The 16,419-nt window shown below is 37.6% G+C and overlaps 2 protein-coding genes across 2 annotated transcripts; both read right to left on the bottom strand.

Annotated features, from left to right (window-relative positions):
* Positions 1–2,964: 2,964 nt before the first annotated feature.
* On the bottom strand, positions 2,965–8,711 carry kera (keratocan). The gene is made up of 3 exons (XM_053508852.1): positions 8,565–8,711; positions 3,923–4,791; positions 2,965–3,760 (listed from the first exon to the last, which is right to left on the bottom strand). Exons 1-3 carry the CDS (start codon positions 8,594–8,596, stop codon positions 3,591–3,593), a joined length of 1,071 nt encoding a protein of 356 aa, XP_053364827.1. The 5' UTR covers positions 8,597–8,711; the 3' UTR covers positions 2,965–3,590.
* Positions 8,712–13,249: 4,538 nt separating this feature from the next.
* lum (lumican) lies at positions 13,250–15,987 on the bottom strand. Its single transcript, XM_053508819.1, has 3 exons — positions 15,914–15,987; positions 14,270–15,179; positions 13,250–14,176 (listed from the first exon to the last, which is right to left on the bottom strand). The coding sequence occupies exons 2-3, from the start codon at positions 15,144–15,146 to the stop codon at positions 14,022–14,024; spliced, it is 1,032 nt and encodes a 343-aa protein (XP_053364794.1). The 5' UTR covers positions 15,147–15,179; positions 15,914–15,987; the 3' UTR covers positions 13,250–14,021.
* Between the last annotated feature and the right edge of the window lie 432 nt (positions 15,988–16,419).

Raw genomic sequence — 16,419 nt, 5'->3', positions numbered from 1 at the left:
CCAGGCTATTAACAAAACTGGGATAAGCAAACAATAATAAATTGAGTTCATTGGAAAAATAAATGCTAAACTTATCTTAAGTGTCTGACAAAGGCTAGGAAGATAGTGAAAGACCTCAACAATGGACTGTTCTCTGGACTTTTGCAGCTCTTTAAAGGTCAACACAGAGGGACGGAGGAGGTATTAGGAGGTATCCCACAAGCTATTAAAGCCCTAGACCAGAACACCACATAGGACTCAACTGATCTGATTAGCTTTTTCTTACACAATAAACAAACTCTACATTCCTAACACATTAGAATCATAATGTAGCACACACTGCTGCTGACACACACCTCATATCCTTTCATACTACTTGTTTCAAATCATACTGCTGCTATGTTACCAACACCATATTTTTAGACTTAAACATGTGATCAATAAATGCAATGTACTTTGTGTCCGTGAATTAAAAACACACTTATGATCTGAATAAGAGGAGGTACACAATATGCACAAAATTTCAATTTTGAGGTGTTTCAATAGACCCCTTATCCCCAGTGAAGGACAATCTTAATGCTTTCGCATACCAAAACTTCTTGAACAATGCTATGCTTGCAACTTTGTGGCAACAGTTTGTGGAAGACATTTTTCTTTTTATGACGGTGCACCAATGCACAAAGCAAGGACTATATTAGACATATTTAAAAGACATATTTTAATGAGTTTAATGTGGAAGAACTTGACTGGCCCTAACACAGAGCCCTGACTCAACCCCTTTGAGCACCTTTTGGATGAACTGGAATGGGGAATTCTGATGCAACTTCAGTCTGACCTCATAAATGCTCTACAGAATAAATAGGCATGAATTCCCACAGAAACACCCAAAAATCTTGGGGAAGCTGGATGGGTGGAAGCTGTTATAGGTCCAAAAGGGGGACCAACCTCATATTGAAGTATATGTATTTAGATACAGTGTCATTGCAGGTTTGTGTACTTTTTATCAGGGAGGACTCAATGTTTTATTCGATCTATCCTGTAACGCTTACTGTAAAATTTTGAACTTGAACAATAGGAGAGTGCTTACAGTATGTGCACACAGTATTTCTTTCGTCTGTACTGCTTATTCCATTTAATGTTACAGAAGAGCTGAAGCCTATTCTACAGGACATGTTGTATGGGGCGCCAACCCAACACTAGACACAAGCACATTATGGGCAATTTGAAGACAATAGAATACCTGGAGAAACCCACAAAGCACAGGGGTAGCATGCAAACTCCCCACACACTGACTGGAGATAAGTTGCGAACCCCCAAACCTGGAAGTGTAACCTGAGCACAAACCACTAAGCCACTTTGCCACATTATGTGTAATTTAGTTAACTAAGTCATTATTTTTAGACCATAAATCAATGATAAATGTTTCCCAAAACCAGCAAAAATAAGATTAGAGGTTTGAAAGATTAAGTGGACTCCAGGCAGGAACAATTGTGGTAGCACTTATGAGTACTTTCACATATGCAGTGTTTAGTCCACAGTGTCTATAGCGTCCAGGGAGGTGATCATGTTCCACTCTAGAATAGTGTGATGCTGTATCGTTTGAAATGTTGTTCAAGGCAGGTCCTTTTCTACAAAGCTTAATAATCGTTTTTTGATAAAAACCTGACACTGTGATATGAACGTTACAAATTACTTTTGGAGAATGGAATAAAGGACAAAGCAGTGTGATGTGATGTTTTCTTTGCAGCAGCAAACTGGCACCACTTACTTTAATCCTCTTGGTCTCTATTGGGCTCTCCCACTGGACACACAACCGGGCGTTTAGAGTTTAGAATAAAAGATATAATTTTAGGGCCTCCAGGGAATACCAGGGATGGCAGGGCAGCATCTCCACCCAATATGCACAACCAGCCCAAGATAAGCTCTCTCTTGACCAACCTAAGGTCTTTTACAAGGTTTCTCCCTCTCCTGCTTGTCCCCAAATTTGTTAACCAGCTACCACTATAACAGTGCCTAAAAACAGATGTCAAAAGCTTTAGTGACTTTAGACCAATCATCCTCATCCCAGTTGTCAAAATGTCCTTTACATGAACCAAACACATTACAAGCACCATGAGAGATATCATGGTAGTCTGGACCAGTGTGCATACCAGAACAATAAATCTACAAAGTATGCCATTGCTACAATAATTCACAATCCTGTAAGGCAACTTGACCAAACAACACCAAAAAACATCTGTTAGAATGCTCTTTATTAACAATACTGCAGAATTCAACAATAATCCTAAACAAGCTGGTTTCCATGGTTCAAGACCTAAGTTCCTAGGTTCCCACAGGAGCACTCAACTTTCTAAGATTACTCAGGACAAAGACCGTTCAGCCAGGACATGTTTGTAACCTTCTATCTCAGAAGTATTGAGAGCATACTCGCCTACTGCATCTGCACATAATAAAGAACACTTACGACTAGTTTCTGTGTTATGTTTCACTCTGCGGGTGCCTTGAACAAATCTGTGGAGTCTGATAAAGATTTACTGAATGCCACAAATAGAGCGGTGTAATCTGAACATTACTCTCTACTTCTGCTTCACCAACCTAAATGTAACAACATGATTGTCAGTATTCCAAAGGACTCTTTTTACAGCTTTTTGATTTGGTTGCAGCTGTTATCACACATAGAAAAGCATTTATATAACATATAATTAGTCTTCCATTACAAAAGCCTAAATTAGAGAATCATTCATAAGTTTAAAATGAACCAGACATGAACATTTCAGATCAAATATCTAATTAGTTTATATAGCTAATGAATGAATTAAGAGATTGACCGATGGAGAACAGATAATGATGTATTTTGTTTATGTTTGATCTTTCAGTGATAAATATGTGATTTTCTTTTATTGTAAATGTAACGAATCAATACCTATTCAGATATTACTGAATTAAACGCTATGAGCAAAATATTCTTTTAAAAAACACATTTTTATTACTATTATAATTATTATTATTTAGCACCATTTGCCACCAGTTATGGCTACAGCATTCCCAAACCACAAAGAGACTTTATTCTATGCGATCAATGCAATTGTATTTGCATTAATGACATATAGAATTTATGGGTTATAACATCCAAAGTGATTATCATGCCACCTCTAAGAACCTCTTCCCCTCACAAACAATAAAAAAAAGAAAAGTAAAAATAGATAAAATTGATGTACACTAACCTACTAAAATATCAGTTCTCAAATTACTCATGTTGTCACAAGAATTTTGTGGCTGTCCATTAACTATATAATAACTATAAATGCACTAGATAATTAAAAACCTAATCCAGACTACAGTAATAAACATTAAGTTGGAGGAAATATATAATTGTTTGTAATTGTTTGTTGATCTGAGGAAATAGATGTCAATTTTTTTACTCTCAGATGCAGATGCAAACCAACGACCTTACTCATGCTGCTCCCCTTGCACCATGGTTAATGGCACACTGAAGTCACAGTGAAGTCACTTATAAATGATCATCTCTAATCCTAATCCGCCTGCTGTGTATCAAGATCAGTATGGAATGTACACAGTTTCACATCTCAAGTTAGCACCAAGTTCTGCATTTATATGACAACAGCACTGAGATGACGAAAGCAGATCATTATGTCTCTGGGAATGGGGGGCTTGATTTCGTTCCCATCAAGGCGGAGGTAGCGGAGTTGAGGGACTCTTTCATCAAAGTAGTCATCAAAAGTGTCAGTAGAAACAGGACAGATGTCAGAAGTGTTCATACCTGCAGTCAATGCAGATACACAATACATATTATACCACAGTGCTGATGAATACTCAATTATAATTGTTTAAAAGGTCTTGATTTTTAATTTTCCATAACAAAATCTATAAACAACTTTTTAGTGATAAAATAAATAACAACAGAAAATAGTTTTTGACTTACTTTTAATTTTATTATGGTCCAGGTGTAGATGCTGAAGACCAGAAGAAATTTGAGGCATCACTGTAAGCTGATTGTAAGAAAGCTGGAGGTCCAGGATGCTGGAAATGTTAAAGACATTCTTTGGGATCCCTCCATTGGTTATTTTGTTGTGATTAAGCCTAAGAAAGGTTATCTTCTGGAGTCCATTGAAATATCCAGCCGGGATCTTCTGAATATTGTTGCCATCCAAGTAGAGTTGCATAACGGAGGGGGGAAGACCTTTAGGCATGCTGTTTAGCTGGTTCTTGGCCAAGTTAATCTGAATCAAACCACTCAGGCCTTTAAGGTTGACCTCAGTAACTGTATCATCTTGTAACTTGTTACTATGCAGGTTCAGTAGCATGAGGTTTTTATTCTCAGAAAAGACACTTGCTGGGATTTTTGAGATCTGGTTTTTGGAGAGATGTAGCTGCTCCAGATTTGGAGGAAGTGGAGAAGGAATGGAGGTCAGCAGGTTTTCGTCCATGTGGAGATACAGCAGATTGGACAAGGCTTGAAGGGCATTCTTCTCCATGCCCTTGTCTGAGATCTTGTTCTGATTTAGGTTGACCCACTTCAGCTGTGTGGCATTATGGAAGGCATCTGCTGAAAGTACATCAATGAGGTTGTTCTGTAGGTAGAGATACCAGGTGAAGGGGGGGATGTTGGGGATTTTCTTCAGCCCCTTGTTGGAGCAGTAGACTGCATTGGGAAAGCTGGGAGGACAGTAGCACTCTTTGGGGCATGCATGCAGTTGGGAAAGCAACTGTTCATATGACATTTCCTGAGAGTCCACCGAGACAGCTAGTAGCAGGATTGCAAAAGCAGTGAAGAATGACTCCATGTTGAACCTGTTCAAGCAAAGGTGAACAACTCAAGGATCTTAGAGAAAAAGGCAAAGAAGAAAAAAAAAAAATTTCTCAAATCATATATTGCCTGCCGGATTGCTTACATTCTTTATTTGCATAGGAAAATATCTGCCCTATAGTTCCGACCTGACCGGCAAGGAGTGGTTTGGTTTTATCACCTCACAGCTTTAGTAACCTCAGGTGGTCTGCAGGGTGAGTTTTTCTCCACTATTATTTTTTCCATACTAAATCCCTAGACTTATGAGACCACATATCCCCTTTTGTTACTGCCATTTAGATAAAACCAAACATTTTTTCTCCTGCAATTTATAAATTTTGACATAATAATGTTGTGACATGATAATGCAGACTGTCTTTCTGGAGGAAGACCCTTTTTCTGAAACTAATCCTTGATGAAACTTGTGCTTTAATTCATGTATAAGTTCTTCCCCATGCTGGGCCACTAAACCACTATATACACACTGATAGTTCAGTTGGTCAATCTTGGTGTGGATTTCTGATGACAGGAGTGCATTATTGTAACCATCAGATTTTGCAAAAACAACAAATAAAAAAATCAAATTATCCTTCAACCTGTTTGTATTTCCACAAATCACCTTTTTTAACACTGGGCTCTCGAGCGATCTCCACTCATGCTACTATCTGCTATCTTAGCTCAAGACTTCCTTAGTTTCCATATGTAACTCTTTTTTTGAAGGAGTAAAGAAATTCCAAACTTGTTTTTGCCTTCCATTTTCTACATATACTTTAATTCAGAACTAAACATCTTCTCACCAACTTGAGTCCTCAACCTCAGGGTGCCTAGCATGGCCTTTTCTGAAATGTAGACATACTTACAGGAAAAGATCTCATTGCAGTAACCTTAATGCCTCTGCCTCTCTACTATCAACAATGCTGTTCTTCAAATTTTCCACAAAGGTGCAAAGAGTTGTCTTTTTAGAAATCTTCTCTGAAATAGTTTTTTATTTTGCTGCTTATTTTTTTAATTGGCCTTTATGTGCATCACTACAATACTTAAATGAACCAGACATACTCTATATACTCTACATATGCTAATACTTTGCAGTAATAATGTGTATATCAGTTTGCCCTAAAGCCAAATTTAAATATTATTAGATTCCCTCCTATTAATTATTTTGAGAAGGTACACCACCCTGCTTTTCGCTTAATCATTTACTATCAAAGTATGGCATATGTTATATAGTATATGTATATCTGTAAATTTCCTATTAGGGAGCATTTTCCATCAAAATGGCTTTGGTAAATGAATGTGTTAACTTCCGACAACAGGGCTTTTCAGCTGCACTTGTCAGGAGCCTTTAAATTAGGGGCCCTCTTTTAGTTCCTTGATTGAACTAATCTTCTTCAAGCCAAGATGGATCACATGGTTCAGATTTGACTGCTTGAAGCTGGACATCATGTTCATATTCAAATGACAATGACAACATAATTGGAAATGATTTGCACTTTTGAATGCTTTTTATTGAGGATTATGACACAGTTTTAGACCTTGGAAAGTGTTTTTTAATGTGGTTGTATAGCAAAGTGTAGCACAATAAGTACCGATGCATTTACGTAATACATTTAATAGTCGCACAGAACAGCCACAGTTGAAGAATGGTGGAAGCTTCCATCACTTTTTTGATTAAAGCAATTTCTGTGGAGCAAGGCCAGAGAAGAAAGTAATGAGTCATGGGTTTCCTTTCTCATCAAATGACATCACTGACTGGTTTCTTGTAATGGGACCAATAGGCACATATACTGCTATTCAGTTCATGCTTGTATATCAAACACAGTGGTGTCATTGGTAAATGCCTAAGATCTTTGATCAGACTATCAAGAACATGTGATAATGATTATATAGCAACTCATCTGGGTATAGTTTAAATTCTTGGAGTCTGTTGCCTAGGTTCCATATTGGATCTCATTCTCTAAGGCTCATGATTTTTCTTTCAGTAGGATAAGATCAAAGAGAGAATCTGGGCACCAGGTAGCAATAACTGACCCAGCTTCACCTCATCCCAAGAGAGGTATGTATGATCCTGCTAAACATTACACCAAACTGATCAAACATTTTCCAGTAAAGTAATTCTTGAAAATAAAAAAATGTATTGTAAATAAATGCCATGTTTATCTTTAGAATTAAACTTTGTATTTGCCATCTTGTTGCAGTGCAGTATTTATCCTGTACAGGGGTCACAGGAGGCCCTGAGCCTATCCCAGGCCATTCAGAGAACACGGCAGTGACCATCCTAGACAAGGTGTCAATGTCAGCAACAAGGGAGACAAATGACAGAACCTATATGGGGGAACTAATATGGGTGTGTGCAGAACAGGTGTGCACAATCACAGGAAGCGATACAGACAACAGAAGTGGAAAAAATAATAATTTTGAAAATGTGAACAGGGGCAAATTGTCTATGATGACTATGAGAACAGTGGTATACTCACATAGTTGTTCTATTTTTGCTTACATTTTTTTTTATTTGTGAAAACATTAACTTTTTTTGGTTTATTCGCACAAATTCTGACTTTTGGATCTGGCTCAATAACAAGTGTGTCTTTTTACCATCTATCACTTCTTAGGCCACTCGACTATTTGTTACAACTCACAACCTTGGTGAAACCATGGACAGTCAACTGTTTTTCTTCCCTAACATCGCAAAACTGGAACACTCTTATTTATGTCTATCCACAGAGGTCACTCTGCAATTTGCTTGTGGTGGGTCTGCCAGTGCCAATCAACTGATCCAAAAGAACTTATTTTCAACCTCCCCAAGTTATCCCATACGACTCCACTTTTACACTCCATCCACTGCCTACTTCTAGCCTCCTGCAACACAATAACGCCAAAACTATATCTTTTATTATATCTAGGAGAGGTCTGCTTCTCTTTTAGGTGCCAGCGCTGCATGTTCATTGATGCATGCCATAAGTTCTTCTCTCAGTCTCTCAGTCTATGCATTTAAATTTATGCCATTTGGCAGAGATCATTATCCAGAGCAAGATATATATCCAAAATATACAATAATCTCCTTTAAACAGTTGGTATTGAGTCCGGTAACTCACTCTGTCTGTCTGTCTGTCTGTCTGTCTATCTATCAAAAAAAGTGCAAGAAGTGCAAATTCAGGCCACACATTTTCTGCTTCTCCATGCTAGTAAGAAATATCTGTGTAACAAATGTTGGCTTTCATATGTACAGTTTTTAGAAGAAACACATGCCCTAAAAACCCGATCAGCTTCATTTCCTGGACAGAGTCTTGTGCTTTAGCCAGTTATGTTAATAACACATGGTTCTGTGCTAGCTCAGCTTTTGGGTTCAGTTTTTTTAGATGGCTGTGGTGAAACCCACCATCTCTCTTTTTCTCTGTTTTTTTTTTTCTTTCTTGTTCTGGCTATAAGCAAAGAAAACGATCTTACAGTACATTTCAAACTCTGCCTTGGTTTTCTTTTACAAATGAAACACACTGATTTTTATTAGTTCTAACACATCCTTTTGCACCACTTGATTAAAAGTAAACAATCATGTTAAACAAGAGAACTTTAACACATTTACACATTACTTCTAGATTACACACAGAGAGTAAAAGCATGTTTAAACACTAACTGTTTATCTCATTTTGCCAAAAAAAAAAGAAATTGGCAGGTGTTTCATCGTCAGCATCATCAAGCAGAGTTTGCATCATCCTTGGTTGTTCTTCAAATTCATCAACATGATTTATATTAATAGGCATAATTTAAAATTCAACATTACCTGCTTTTCTCCAGATAGAAAAAGATGAGCATGTGGAAGTTTATGGATATTTGTTCTTTTGATTCCTTGCTCCCGATGACCTTCTCCTTGGTCCACTCTGGTCTCTGTGACCGTCTCTCTGTTTCGCCTCAGTCTCTCTCTCTCTCTCTCTCTGTCCCTTATTAGATATGTATTGTTGGTAGTCCTATTCCCTCAAGGCTGTACCCATGACAGATGCTTGAGCTTGAAAAAGGGGTGTGTAAGTGTGTGGATAGGAGTTCTCTGTGTAATTTGTCTTCTTTAGGGCATGCACTGGCTATTTTTTTCACCAGCCAAGCATTTTTTTTTATCTTTCTCTTTCTTGTTTTTTTTTTTTAAGGTAGAAGAAGGAATGGTGCAATAGGGGAGACAGACAGGAGGAGGAGGAAGAGGAGGAGGAGGGTGAGATTGCTCACAGCCACAGGTTGCTTACTCCGCTGTATCGCTTTTACATTTTTGAACGCTCTATTTTACAAGGCCACCCAGAGGGCACATCCCTCAGTTTGTCCATGTGTGCCTGGGCAGGGTTGCAGATATTGCACAGACATGTTCGACTAAAATATGTAGAGTTAAAGGTGAAAGCAAGCTGGGGGCTTCAAGGGCAAGCTGACACCTTTTCACAAGCAGGTTCAGGTTGAAGTATTATGATGGTTGTACGTACAGTAGAATGTTTGAGAAGGTGTTTGTTTTCTTTATACAGGTACAGTTAATGAAGGTTAGTTGATCACCTGCCAGTTCCTGCTCACCAGCCATCTCTCGACTGTCATATAGTAGGTACTAACCAGGGAGGTTCAGACTAAGTGAAACCAGCCGATTCCATCTTTTAAAATTCCCGCTGCCAAGCAGCATAAGACACTGTCTGTCACTCACAAACTCAGTCTTCTCCCTTATGCCTTGCAGATGGCCCCAACAGACTAATTATACAATAAATCCCATTAGAAAAAACATATTTGAACAGTTGCGAAAGTGCTGGACCAAGCTGCCAATCTTTGTGGCCCTTGACCAAGGCCATCAACTGTCCATGCCTCAGGAACATAATTATAAATGGAAGTAACTTTGAGTAAGGCCAAATAGGATGAGTGCATGTTTTAAAATATTACTCTACCATCAAGTACTGTAGATAACTCTTTGGTCAATGTGTGTAGCGCAGCAGGCAGTAGGATCGCAAAGTTGTATTACAGACCCCTACAAACAAACATTTGAGTTACGAACTTTCATAAATACGAACATGCATTTTTGCGCATGGTCAATGCTGAAAGTTAGATCACATGTCTGGCATGCATTGTCAAAGACATGCAATGTGCACCCTCTGCAAGTGCAGTACAAGTCCAGGATGTCCAGAAGCAGGAATAAAAGCAGCAGCGATAAAGCTGGTACTGCTAAGAAGTGTCAAGTAAGTTTTTTAGGATTGCCATGATTCTAAAGAACACTGTACTGTAATATATTGTGTATAGCCAATTGTGTAAGTATTCTAGTAACTAGACAATGTTTGATAAAATTTAATAAACAAGCTCTCGGAACAGAACTTGTTTATATGTAGTGGACTTACTGTACCAGGGTTAGAATTGCATGCAGCAGAGATAGAAAATCTTGCAGCTTGTTGTGGTTTGGATTATTGACAAAGATTGCTAAAAGGATGGTTTTAACATATTAATGAATAATATGCCATTTAGTCACCAGAGTGTTACAGAGCTTCTGCACTGATGTTAGATGCGGAGGCCAGGGCCACAGTGGTTCGACTTCATTTTACTAAAGGAGGTCTGGGTTGTGAGGTTGTGTGCATGTCACTTGGCTTTGTGAATCTAACATGCTGATAACCCAACAGACTGGGGTCCCTTAGTTCCTGTAAGGGGAAAATTATAACTTTTTAGCATAAAAATACATTCTAGATTTTTTTTTTTTTTTGGCATATCTGCCTCTTTGAACTGTGGGAGGAAACTCACCAAACGCAGGGAGAACATGCCCACTTCACACACACAGATCCGAGATAGGAATTGAATCCTCAATCCTAGAGGTGCAAGGCCACTAATGTATATTTTTTTATGTAAAATTAGATCCTATATTTTACTATTGTTTTAATAATTTGGCGTATGTCTCGAAGCTCTAAAAATAGTGTGCGTGTTAATGGTCCAGCTGAAATATTCCTCTGATAATGCTTTTTTTTATACCTTAAACTCCCTTTGTGCACTATTTCATTCAATGTCAAACCTTTTGAGAATTTTGAGATTTGAGAATTTTTTTTAGACCTGAATGTCAAAAAGTGAATTTCGCACAATATGTGTCCTTTAAATAGAAAATGTCACAAATGTGGAAATACCTGAATTAAAAAAAATATATATTTGTCATGCATACTTACAAACACATTATATCATCATTCATTTCTGGTAAGTGCTTTAACACTGATCAGGATCATGGTGGATCTGGAGGCTGTCCCAGGAACACCAGGCATGAGCCAGGAATACACACCTAGGTGCAATTTTTCACAGCCAGGCTGGCCCTGGCATATTTTTTAGGTAGGAGGAAACTGAAGAACCTGGAAGAAACCCATAAAGACATGGGGAGAATGTGAAGAAATATGAAGTAAAATAAAGTTAGGCATCATAAACAAGGCGTCATTTTATGGTAAAGTACTGTATACAGAAATAAATGATGTGCAATGTCTAGAGAAAATCTTCTCTCTGGGCAGAAACTGTGGCATCCATGATGATGATGTTAGTTAGAAACTTTATAAAAGTAGGATAAAACCTAAGGCTACATGAAGTCAGCTCATACCTGATCCCCTAATTAATATAATCATTTGTTTTCTTTATTGATCTATTATTAACATCAATAAACTATAAAAATAACAATAACTACCAGAACACGCTTGAGTCTTCAGAATAGAAAATGCATACATAAATAAACATAACTTTTGATAAACAAACAAACATCAAAAGACCAAACAATAGGTTTATAATACTGGTTAGATCTCTGATTATGTGGTGAAAGAGCAGATTGCAAATCCAGGAGTTATAGCAGTTCTCCCTTTGAGCCTTGGAAATGGCAGAGACCCAGTCGCATATTAATGAGCCTCTGAATTAAAAAACTAATCGTTTGTATTCAAAGCCGAGACTACAGTGGTATAAGACAATAGAAGTGATAATCTGTCTCATTGTGCCAGGATAAAGCTCTACATACAGAGAGGAACGCATCTAGACTAAACTGACTTAACCAAGAACATATCTTATGGCTTTGTCAGCAAGAATAAAATATCCACTATGCATGCGTGTGCAATCAATTCCCTTAAAATGACTCAGCGCTGTTCAAGTTAAAAGTCATAATAACAATTTTACTGTAGCTTAGATTTAGGGAAAAAAAAAACATGAGACAACATAAAAGAAGGAAACCTTAAAAGGAACCAGACCCAAAAGGAAACTATCCTCATTTGGGTGATACCAGATAGAACAACTATTATTAAACTAAAATAAAATTATTCCTCTGTGTAACTTTGTTCTCTAAGGTCGAAAATGCAGATGTGTAACAGGAAATGTGTTAAAGTTAAAGTCTGTTTTGTTATGGTTGCCAAATGTTCACTAAAGGAGACGTAAGTCAAAGTTAATGATTTTTTTTTTTTTTACTTTTTAAAATTTATGTGCAATCTAGAGGAGCTTTGTTAATTTTATTATCTACTTATAATATAATGAAATAACACTGATTATGAGAATATCTATAATCCCTTTATATCCTTATTCTTTGCAATCTCCCTAAATTTTTACTTTTCTGCTTTCAAAGAGACTTTTTTTTTTTTTTTTGGTATTTTTAATGTAGTCTTCAGACGAGAGGGGAAATGAGGTCGCTGATGAGGTTGTTACATTAACAATCAATTTTTAAATTGTATCTTTAGGCACTTTGCAGCCTGTCACAGTAAAACATGTATTCCCATTTATTTTATTTACTTAACTAAACATTTAGGTTTAAACATTTCTTATATTCTTTATGTTCTATTGTCAATAAAATATTAATTCATATGATTTGAGATTGTTTTAGTTTTTATTCTATTCAAATTTACCGTCACAACTTTCTCTCAATTCGAGTTGCGACATGTTAGCAGGGTAATGTGAAAAGATATGTTGAGACTTAATACTGAATTAATTACACTTAAGTGTGTTTGGTTATGGCATATAGCTGTACAACAACTCGATCCAAGTGTGGTGTTAAATATTTAAGGAAATATAGACCTCATTAAAAATGGTTTCTATCACATCTTTGCAGGCAAGTTGTGAAATGTTTGAATTTGCAAGTTAAATAGGAGAATAATAAGAAGCTAAACCACAATGTACCGTGATATGTTTAAGAAGTTCAAGTTTACAGCATGTTTATGAAACTTGATTTATTTGCTTTAAAATCTGTTTTTTTTTTTTTTAACAAAATGTTCATCATTTAACATAAAAGACCTGCAATTATGCTCAAAATCTTCAGTTACTGACATTGTAACGATGCACTGGTGCACAACTTGTTGAATGGAGCATATGGTTTATATTGTTCCTAAAAAAAAATTCTAGCGAGTGCTTTATAGAGAGTGTATGATGAATTGCATGCAAGTGAATTAGAATATTGTGTAAATCGTGAAAGGTTTATGGAGCAGAAAGCTGTTAATGGGTAATTCAAACTTTAGTTTCATTATAATATATAAGCAGTTCTTCACAGTTTATTTAACTCTATAATACTTGCAAGCTACACCATAGTAGATTTAACTAATTACACGTTCAGAAAATAATCTCATATTGCTAGCCAGCTTTTACCAATGCATGGCATACCCCTAAATCAAACATATGTGAGTAATATAGCTGATGGCATTTTTAGCTTATGCTGATAAACTTAAAACAGATAGTATACAGATATATCTCATCAGAGATGATTAAAATGACATTTTTAAAAGCTATTGCTAATTCCTGAAGGCTTAATATTGTCATGTTTACAGTAAATAATGAGTGTTAGTGCCAGCATTTAGACAATCTATACAAAAGCATAAGATATAATAAGGATCTGTGCTTCAATTTTATCCATATAAATATTAGATACAGGAATGTTTAAAGTGATTGTTAGGATAAAAATATGTGTAATTACATAGTATTCAAGCATGTTTTGTATTAAAGCACTAGTCATACATAAGATTCATAATACATGTGTGCCTTGTGCTAGATACTGGAATGTGCCAAGTATGGATATTTCAAAGTTTTAATACATAGATCTCAGTGTACTATGGGTGGCGGTACATTTTATTCCATTGTACAGATCTCCTTAAACAAAAAAACAAGACTTTATTGTTTTTTTAAGGCTATACTGACGAAAAGGTTCCCTATTTCTGAGGGAAAGTTACCCTCAGTGGCTATATCTAAAGTGTAAATGATGTTCAAATAGATGTTTTAAAGTTGTCAAAGATGTAAGAGACTTGGAAAGCTAGTCAAAAACGATCTCAGAAGCCTGACGGAGACAGTTGGAGGCCTCATCGGGGATGCTACTCTGGGTGAGATTGTTTCCATCCAGGCGCAGAGACTTCAGTCTGGAGTAGTTTACAGGTGAGATAACCTTGCAGATGTTGGGGAGATCAAATTCTGAAAAGAAAAAAAAAAACACGCCACAAATGTCAGAAACTCATGACTACACATTGGTGCAAAAGGGTGGAATTGGAATAAGAAAGGACTCACTGCTAATTTGATTGACTTGCAGGTACAGATGTTCAAGTGCTTCATTGACCTCAGGAATGGACTGGAGCTTGTTGAAGGACAGATCCAGCTCCAGGAGAGACGTAATATTGAACACACCAGCTGGAATACCCGCATCTGCCAGCTTGTTGTGAGAGAGACGCAGGTACTGAAGTTCAGGCAGCTTGGCCAGATAGCCACTGGGGATGCTTTCAATATCGTTGTTGTCAGCATACAGCATGAGCAGGGATGCGGGGACGCCTGCTGGGAGCTTTTTGAGTTTGTTTTCACTTAAATCCAGCAGCATCAATGACTTCAGTCCTTTGAAGGCCCCGGTGATGCCTTCTGTCGTCAGTTTGTTCTTGGACAAGTGGATGGTAGTGAGGTTCTCCATGCCAGACAGGTGTCCTGAAGGAATTGTAGTAAGCTGGTTGTCAGTTAATCTGATTTCATCCAGGGACTTGGAGCTAAGCTTAGGAGGTTTGCTCAGTTTGTTGTGGCTAAATAAAAGCTTCTCCAGTTTCCCCAATTTGTCAATGGTTCCTCCCTGGATTTTATCACTGGTGATTTGATTGTTGTCAAGGACAATCCAGCGCAAGTTAGTGACATTGTCAAAAACACCTGCCTTGATCTCCTCGATAAGGTTGTTCTGCAGGTAGAGGTATTGGATTCCTGTCGGGACAAATGGGATATGCTTCAGATTGCGGCCATCGCAGTACATGGCAGTGGGGAAGTTGATAGGGCAGTTGCATTCCTGAGCACAATTGGGCGAGGATTCTATATACTGTGGAGGAGGCGGGTAGTCATAGTCATAGGACTGATATTGACAGATGCACAGACCGACAAGGCCAGCCAAGAGGACAGACCGCAGAGGGAACATGGTTTCACAGCAGTGACAAACACTGTGGAAAATCTGGTGGAAAACAGTCAAGCAAAAGTTACAGAGTCAAATTAGAGTAGTAGAAACGTGTATTCTACTTAGACATAAATATTAACACAAATATTGTATAGGATTTATTAACTAATTTTTTTTTGAAGATCCTTTAGCGTGTCAGCTGCAATGAAGTAGAAACCCCAGGTACACAAATCCAAGTTCAATCCTGATTATGGCTTTCTCAAACTGCAGTCATGATCCCACCCCGCTTGCCCCTCCTCCTCAACCTACACCACCCCCCTAAAGCACCCCCTGTTCTCTATTAGTGTAAATCTTTACAGGTGGGATTCAAAACCCGAATGCAAGAAAAAGAAAATAAATCATATACCTCGACTAACATCTTATAAATCTACACATAAAAAGTTTACTTAAAAAAGATAATGCATCATATGTCTTGGTCTTGGAGATTTAGATTAAACAGACCCATACTTTAGGTACATCATTCTAATGTCAACCTCTGCACAAATCTTTTTACTAAACGACATTCAGAGCTAATATAATCATACAGTGCATGCATACACATATCCGAACTAACCAGTTAAATCTCCTCCTAAATCCTAAAATCCGCATCAGTCAGACCTCTCAAATCCACTCAAACAGACCGCCCTTTGAATCCCGGCCAAACACAAAGTAAAAAGATATTACCGAAAAATACAGCACAATCGCTAAGTTTTCAGAAGAAGTCTTCGTTTAACAGGTAAGGTCTGACTTACCTTATTCTCTCTGTCTCTGTGTCAGGCTGCAGGCAGAGGTGTGTGTGGCCCAAGGTCTCTGGAGAGGATGAGAGAGGGAGGGCGAGAAAGAGGGAGGGATAGAGTAAAGAAGAAAGAGAGGAGGGAAAAAGAGAATGAGACAACTGGCTCCGCTAAACTACAGTGGCTGTACAATGATGGAAAACAGCAGTCAGACAGCTTGCAGACCGGCTGTTCACCATGGCGTGTCGGTTCTAGCGCATAACGAGATTCAGGTGGGGCGAGCGCTTCTACAGAGGTGTTTCAGATGCAAAGGTTTATTGCAAAGAGACTTGGCATAATGCATGTATATATATATATATATATATATATATATATATATATATACCTGTGTTGTTCAGACAATGTTACACACCTCCTAAATTACCCAATCATTTTTGATTTAACCTTAACAAAAATGTTTGTGATCACATCAAACCATGCAAAGCAGTAGCGCACCTCTAAGGATTTCCGAAACATGACATTTC

The sequence above is a fragment of the Clarias gariepinus genome, chromosome 12 (assembly GCF_024256425.1).
Source record: "Clarias gariepinus isolate MV-2021 ecotype Netherlands chromosome 12, CGAR_prim_01v2, whole genome shotgun sequence".
In the NCBI taxonomy this organism is placed as follows: Eukaryota; Metazoa; Chordata; class Actinopteri; order Siluriformes; family Clariidae; genus Clarias; species Clarias gariepinus.
The sequence above is the reverse complement of the archived record's forward strand: the minus strand, read 5'-3'. Positions and strand labels throughout refer to the sequence as shown.